The 7,985-nt window shown below is 31.3% G+C and overlaps 2 protein-coding genes across 2 annotated transcripts; one reads left to right on the top strand and one right to left on the bottom strand.

Annotated features, from left to right (window-relative positions):
* The first annotated feature begins 6 nt into the window (after positions 1 to 6).
* Positions 7 to 2,478, top strand: LOC148283612 (uncharacterized). The gene is made up of 3 exons (XM_088243481.1): positions 7 to 353; positions 441 to 574; positions 1,124 to 2,478. The coding sequence occupies exons 2-3, from the start codon at positions 458 to 460 to the stop codon at positions 2,336 to 2,338; spliced, it is 1,332 nt and encodes a 443-aa protein (XP_088099607.1). The 5' UTR covers positions 7 to 353; positions 441 to 457; the 3' UTR covers positions 2,339 to 2,478.
* Positions 2,479 to 7,288: 4,810 nt separating this feature from the next.
* blp (mitochondrial import inner membrane translocase subunit Tim16) lies at positions 7,289 to 7,921 on the bottom strand. The gene has a single exon (XM_088243484.1). The coding sequence runs from the start codon at positions 7,805 to 7,807 to the stop codon at positions 7,424 to 7,426; it is 384 nt and encodes a 127-aa protein (XP_088099610.1). The 5' UTR covers positions 7,808 to 7,921; the 3' UTR covers positions 7,289 to 7,423.
* Positions 7,922 to 7,985: the final 64 nt, after the last annotated feature.

Raw genomic sequence — 7,985 nt, 5'->3', positions numbered from 1 at the left:
ATATTTACTATGGCAACTTTCAAAATAGGAAATTCACTAATTGCCAACAATATTTTGAAATTGTGAAGTCGAACTATTATTTTATATATCCATTTTACGCTATTAAAAATATTATTTTTCGTATCATCCAAAGCCTTTTTATAAATAATATTAAATAAATCTTGTATGCAAAGTGTTCTTCTATGATTACACCAGCTCTTATTGACAGTGAATATAAAATCAATAATCAGTGAATGTCCAGACATTTTAAGTACTTCTGAAATTGTTTTCAAAAATACCTTGTTTTCTCTGGTATCTTTACAAACTGCGTTATGAACGCTTTAAATTGATTTGTGGCGATTTTTTACACCTAAGTACGCGATATTTTATATTTGCCTGACTAAAGTTTTGTATAATATGTTCTAAACAACATTATTTTATAAACAGTGTACATGTTATAGGTATCAAAGACGTAAAAATGACTGTCGATTTGGATATCATAGAAAAGCCATCTCTGATTGCCCCCAAGAAAAGAGTAAATGGAAAGAAATCGGAAAAAACTGCTACTCATGTTGATCACATTATAGTTATTCAGGTAATTCAAATTAATAAAACTTACATAAAATAGCTATTTCATATTTTTTGTTGTAAGAAAGAAAGTAAAAAATTTAATCACACAAAAGAACCAAAAATATGATTGGATTGTCTTGATATATTATAATAAGGAAGTTCAGTGTTTTTTATTTGTTAATAGACTCTTAAACTAAACGAAAAAAAAAATGTGCATTGTTTTATCAGCGCTATGATTTTTTTAAAGTTTTGTATTTTTGAAATTACATCGCGTGTGACGTCTCAAGTTCTCTTCCCCTTTTTCTCGATGAGATCTGCTGATTCGCCAGTTAACTTACCGTAGACCGGAAATCGATCACAACTCTCTTATCATTGGTTGATTCGGAAGAACTAATGACATCATGCAGAGTGGTTTGTTTTTATTCAAATCATTTTTACTATTTTTTCATACATTTTCAAGACTTAGCGTCTAATTCTAATGTCTAATTTTTACCGCGCGTAAGAATACAATTATTATATTCAATTTCCCGTAGGATCAATTTCATGTTTAAACTGAATTTTCATTGATTTTCAGGGTGCTTCTACTAACACATCTTCCAAGAAACAACCATTCACGGAAGGGGTACTGGAGCATCATAAAATAAATGGAAACGGATTTGGTAGAAGTAATGGAATTAAAAGTCACACTGTCATGGATTTACCAATGATACCAGATGACGATGAAAAATATGATCCATCTCCGACACATATTGAGAAAGATTCTATCAACGACAGGCCCCAAAGCCTTCACAAGAGCGGTTATCAGCAGCTGCATTTGAATCTTCATAGTAGCAGAGAAATGGTTGATCTCTCTCCTATCTATGAGAACTCTTCAGACGCTTGTTCCAGTCATGACGATGTACAAGGATCCGTAAATGAAATAATAATGCAGAAAAATAGCAAAACCAGCGCTGAAGATACTAACGATAGTAACACAGCTACTCCGTATAATCTCTCCCAAACACATTCGGAAACAAGTCTCGAAATGGGTTCAGTATCTGAAGGTCCTTATAAACACGGGAAGAAAACAAAGAAAAAAGTAAACATTGCGTCTGAATCCAATACGCAGCCTGAAGATTCGATCGATACAGAAACATCAGCATTGAAGTGCGATTCAGAGACTTCGGGCTCTCCCGAACGATCCGTAATGAGCAGCTCTACAGATGGCTACTTAACCATGACTGGAACTATAAAGAGAGGGAAGAAGAAAGGACAGAATATCGATGTGAAACTAAATATATCAAGGGAAGAGTTGGAGATATTAGAAGCTGCCATTGTAGCCAAGGAAATCAGCAAAGCTCAACAGTGGTTCATGTGTTCCCCGACTGCGGGACTTCATGTGATGATTTGGACATTTATTTGTATGCCGTTTGCGATGGTCATATCGGGAGTTTACTCATTTTATATCGGCACAATTACATGGTATAATATATTCACATTTGTAAGTGAAGGAAAGAGTTTGTGGAAACGAATTTTTATATCGCCTTTTGTCATACTTTTGTATCCATTTTTGATAATGTTATTTACTGTAGGCGTAGGGTTGTACGCAGGTATAGCGCAGCTGACATGTTGCGGAAGTAGCTGGTGGAAGGAAATTTGTGATCTAGAGAAAGGCTTCTACGGTTGGTTCTGTGGAATGCTGCACCTTTCCGATTGCAGTCCGTACGAAGTAGTTATTTTGACTGATTTAAAAGTGGTTGAGAACACAGACATGAGAGGGCATTCCTCGACTGAAGATATTTCTACATAAATAATTGTTGATATTGAGTAATGTTGGGGCCACTGGTCAAATCATCATTCTGATATTCGTTCATCATACATAAAAATATCTTCTCACCATCATTTCATTAATATTCTAGTCATTTTCTAGTCATCTAAGTCAATTCATATTTAAACATACATATTTGTATTTAGCCATTTTCATATTTTATGTATGCTATGTAGAAAATTAGTGAATGTTTGTTTATTTTATTTATAACCAATGCAGATATGACAATGTGTGTTATATCGGTACGAATAGTGCAATAGTCAAAGATATTTCTACTTAAATAATCTAACTTGAAGTATTTTCACTTTTATTTTTAGGTAGTAAAATGTAAATAATTATTAGTTATCTTGATTTTCATTTGTGATTATATTTCACTTTCTATTTGAAAATCATACTTTACTAAAAATATCATAATGTACAAATCGATTGCCCCTGCATAAACTATTATACATATGTTGAAAGTGTCAATTTTTCACGAGAACTTATTCGAGATACATAATATTATTTATTTATTGTGTATGCAGATAATTGCTAGAATTCCATATTACAGTTTGATAAGATACCTAAAATAAAGGATTTAATTCTACTTTTATTTTTTAAAAATATATGTGACGCATTTCGTCTTGTTAGGACATTATCAAACTAACTTAAATATTTACAAAGTTTCCTTATATACTAAGAATAATTGCTGTTTAATGATATATGTGCAAAATAGTGTTAATAGTTTATGGGGATATTCAGCAAGTATTGAGAATTTTTATGTAGACCGAGAAAAGTAACATAATTAAAAATCAATTATGATGTACTGAGTACATTTTATTAGGTGCGTTATGGGTAGATTGGGAAAGCTGCACATATTTAAAAAATATTTGCAGGGGTGCACCTTTAAATACCCCCATAAACTATTAACACTTATGCACCTATATCATTGAACAGAAATTATTGTCAGTATATAAGGAAACTTTGTAAATATTTAAGTTAGTTTGATAATGTCCTAGCAAAGCGAAACGTGTCACATATACATATTTTAAAAAAATTAAGGAGAATTAATAAAAGTGTTTTATTTTGGATATCTTACTAAATTTTACGCATTATGTATATTTACGTAATTACCATAATTTCAAAGAACTTACTACAATTCTGAATAAACTTAACTTAAATCGTATGACTTTAGAAAATTATGTCTATAATCAACACTTTGTCTAATTAGCTGCCCTAGAAAGTTGATATTTTCAACATACAATAGTTTACATAGTTGCCATCGAAATAAACATATTCATAAATGATTAATATTATTCATACATTGAGTTTAAAAAGGCTAAGTGACTGATTTGCCATATAATTAATTTTGCAGGAGTCAATTAAAGATTTAAAATATTAAAAATAATAATTTGAATCAATTCCAAAACAACGTAGACAAGACAGGTGTTATGTAAAACTATTAGGGCTCTGTAGGATAAATACCTAGAACAGATTTTAATGTAAACCCAAATGACAATTTGTAAAAATAAGTTCTATTTTGTATAATAAAAAATTGTTAATTTTATGAGCATCGTACAAGAGGATTTTTTATGTAAAAGCCAAAATTTACATTCGATATCTATGGGTGTTGGCTTGCCTTAAAACACACCTTAAAACTCTGAAAAAAAAATAATAGTGTACAAAACTAAATTTTGGCTAAGTCAGTCACTAAACCTTTTTACCATTAACATGGTCAATGAAACGAGATAAGTAGTTAATGATTTCAATTATCAGTATCGCACAATTCTTTTACTTGTGCGGCTACTGGGAGTAATCATCATCATTCCTATATCTGCACTTAATGGTTCATAAGACACTACACTGGTACACCTATCGGAGCGTATCTTGATCATTAGTTGATTAAAGACATAACGATAAGTCTTATGCTTCAGGTGCGAGCCTAGGGGCTACGAAATATTGTATTGTAAAAACAAATTTCATGTTAACTTTGTCAGGAATCGAACCCGAGACCTTATGCATGGTAGGCAAATTTGCTTACCACTAGACCACGAGGCGGACTGATAATTATAATAACATAATATATTATATAGTAATATTGTTATAAAATGATAATTATGAATTATACAAATCATAGGTTCATACAACTTCTTAGCATATTTTTGAGAAGGAAATTGTGATATACAATGTATTGTATGAAAACATAAAAAGACAGAATTGAAATTCAAGAAATTTTTAATGGTTTTCTACATGTTTAATGAAACTGATTTGTAAATCCAATGTTCATTTTTATGATATTAATGAATTTGAGCTATGGATTATGAAAGTTTTTTTAAATATTCAAATTTACACAAATATATTTGAATAAAATTTATTAAATTAATTTTTAGAATACGTTTTATAAAATCTTTACAAATTAAGTAGGTATGGCTTTTTGTATTCAAAGTAGAGTATTTATATTATTCATAATTAAGCTTGCATTGTAAATTAAGTGGAACTGCATAGTAACATATATCTTTACTTCAAATATTGTGATGCACTATGGTAAAGGTATTTCATATTAAAAAATACCAAAAGGATGGAATCATTTAGATCTATCCTGTAATGAAAAAAATGTTTCTCTATCAAAAAAGTATAATTAGGAGAATATTTTATTTAATTAAAAAATGTTATTCATGTATCCATTGCGTGTTACGCACATCTTTATATTTTAGTGTAATAATGTGGTACTGTGTATATTGACCACGGAAGACTGATATTTACTTAGTCTTGTAAGATTTTTTTAATGATGTGCATCCCATTGTGAATCAATAAAGTATACAATATCATTTTATTTTTATTTTTGTAGTTTAATTGTATTTTTGTCTTTATAAAACAAAACTGTACTTCAGTTTTTTGTACCACAAAAGTAAAAGGGGTCCAGCGGTGGATTACAATAGATTTAGAAAAATCATATTTTGACTGTTGTCACTGGGAATCAAACCTACAACCTCTGTGCGAGTGAAAAGCGTCTTACCTATTCACTGCGCCATGGGGTCTATTCCCATTTATTATTTATTTATTTAATATTTCATCAGAATACATTATATGGTTGAATTTACAACGTATTCCTCACTGGGAAACCTGGGGTTCCGTGGACAGGTCACAGGGTGTCTGAGAGTTAAGGCGTTTGTCATATTAAACAGACAGTCAAAGCCACGACACCGGCGCTTTTATCAATAAATAGCTTCACCTTCAAAAATTGCACATTAAATACGTGCGGTAAAGATTTTTCATTCAAAGTAGTCTTTCTTTTTAAGTTGAACATTATAACATGTAAAAAATAAGGTGTCATCAGTCTTAAAAATAATATTTTTGACGATTTTTTTTTGCCAAGGTGAGTTCTGTTAAAAAAAGGTAGATCAATAATTAGGGTCCTATAGCCAAAAAAAATTGGGAAACACTGATTTAGAGAACAAGTGGGTTTTAAGTTTTTTTCCGAAACATCACTTCACTTTTGCAGTTTCTAGAACAGCGATAGGTAAAATGGTTTTGTGCATTGAACCTATGTTAAATGGAACACAAGTCAGGTGCTTACTGCAGCATCTAGTGTATACATATATATCGATGGATGGAATGTATTTTTTTTATGGATTTGGCAATAAACTCCAAAATTGATGTAGTTAAGTCCATCAGAGATTTAGGAGTTGTTTTGGACTATAAACTGACATACAACGAGCATATAGATAATACAGTAAATAAATCACTGAAATTACTTATTTTTTTATTAACAGGCTTCATTAACAGAATATCCTCTGATTTTACTAATGTCCGTACAATCAAAACTCTTTATTGCTCAACTGTTCGCCCTCTTCTAGAATATGCCTCCGTAGTCTGGTATCCATTCTATGTCAATCGCATAAATCACATTGAATCAGTCCAACATCGCTTGCTTCGAAAAATAGCGTGGATGCTCGGACTAGAGAGATAACTATTCTTATGCTGAAATAAAGTCAATGTTAAATATTTCTAGTCTACAAAAACGTAAAACTAATATTGACTCCATATATATGTTCGGCATACTAAATGGTATAATTGATGTTCCATCATTACTGGGACAAGTAAAATTCAATATTCCGACTCGTAGATTGAGAAACAATAAAGTACTGTTCATCGATCAGCATAGAACAAACTATGGCCTTAATTCTCCAATGACCCGTCTTTGTCGTATTGTTAACTCAAGACAAGATCTGGACTTTTTTGGTTTAAGTTAACAACGATTTAAACTATGTCTCGATGTCCCTTATGTTTGTCAATGCTTCTTTTCTTTTTTTAAATGTTTTAAACTATTCTTTTATTGTAATATTTAAACCCTATAAATTGTATACATGGACAATGTCCCTTAATAAATAAAAAAAAAACAAGATAGTGAGCTGCAAACCCTTTTGAAGTGTGTCCGGTGTGCACAAGTTAATTGATATAATTTAATAGGCCGAAGTTTTAACCTGCTTCTTCCTCTTATCTTAGATCCGGAATCTGTTTTTCAGTTCCTCACTCCTGGGAATCTGATGACCAGCTATTTATCCATCTTTTTTATGGTCTTCCAGGTGGACATTGATCAATGGTGATCTCATTTGCAGAAACGCGGGCAAGTCTTACGTCTTTCATTATATTTACATGGTCCCGCCAAAACCGCCTCCTCTTCCCGGTTCATCGAAACTTTAACCTAAATGAAGAATTATTGGAAAATGCTATATTGAAGATTAGGTTTTTACAACTCATTTTAAACACCTTATACGATGAGTTTTAATATCAGTGGAAGTGTACCAAGTATTTAAAAATTAATAACTTTTATGTAAATAAAAGTTAGGCGTAAGTTATTACATCATTACAATGGAATTTGAGAATTGTCAATAAATAAAATATAATCGAACATTTAAAAATAGCAAAAGGTGATAAATAATTATTAATGTGTATGCAAAAAATAACATTTAATGGCCTATGAATTAAAATTAACAATATTTACATTAATACACTATAAAGTCTACGAATAATGTCTAGTAAACGTGAAATATTTGAAAATAAAATAGCTACGAGGTATCTGCATCACTATGAAGGCTCTTGTGGTGGTTGTTTCGTCTTGTCAGTTTGTGAGTGACTCAATTCTTGATCCAGGCGCTCTTTCGCTCTAACCACTTTCGACTGTAAATAGAAAGACCCTCCTTTGCTTTTGTCATTGGCAGCAAATAAATACTCATAGCTTTTTTTTATTTCTTCTGAATCGATCTTGGAAATATTTAAAATTTGTTGAGCTTCTTCTATAGATAATCCAGTAGCAGCATTGGCTGCAGCTCGTTTTGCTCCGTCCTTCCCACCGCCAGCTCTCTTGGCCGCTTCTTGGGATGCTGCAATTTCTTGCTTGAGCGCTCTCGCGAACGCTCTACCGACAACTTGAGTACCTAAGACGATGATTTGGGCAATATACTTTGCCATGGTGACAACAACGTTAAAATAATACGTTAAAAGAGAATTACATCACTTACAAAATCTAAATTACTAAAAGTAAGGTTAAATTTTAACCTCGAATACATAAAACGAAAAGTGAGTGACACTTTAGTATGTTTCAAGTGTTTCCAGTTTCCAGGCAATAAATAATCTTTTTAATTTTCAT

This window comes from Micrasema longulum, unplaced genomic scaffold (genome assembly GCF_059751315.1).
Source record: "Micrasema longulum isolate JH-2025_06_02 unplaced genomic scaffold, ASM5975131v1 h1tg000215l, whole genome shotgun sequence".
In the NCBI taxonomy this organism is placed as follows: domain Eukaryota; kingdom Metazoa; phylum Arthropoda; class Insecta; order Trichoptera; family Brachycentridae; genus Micrasema; species Micrasema longulum.
This window is presented reverse-complemented; position numbering and strand designations above follow the sequence as displayed.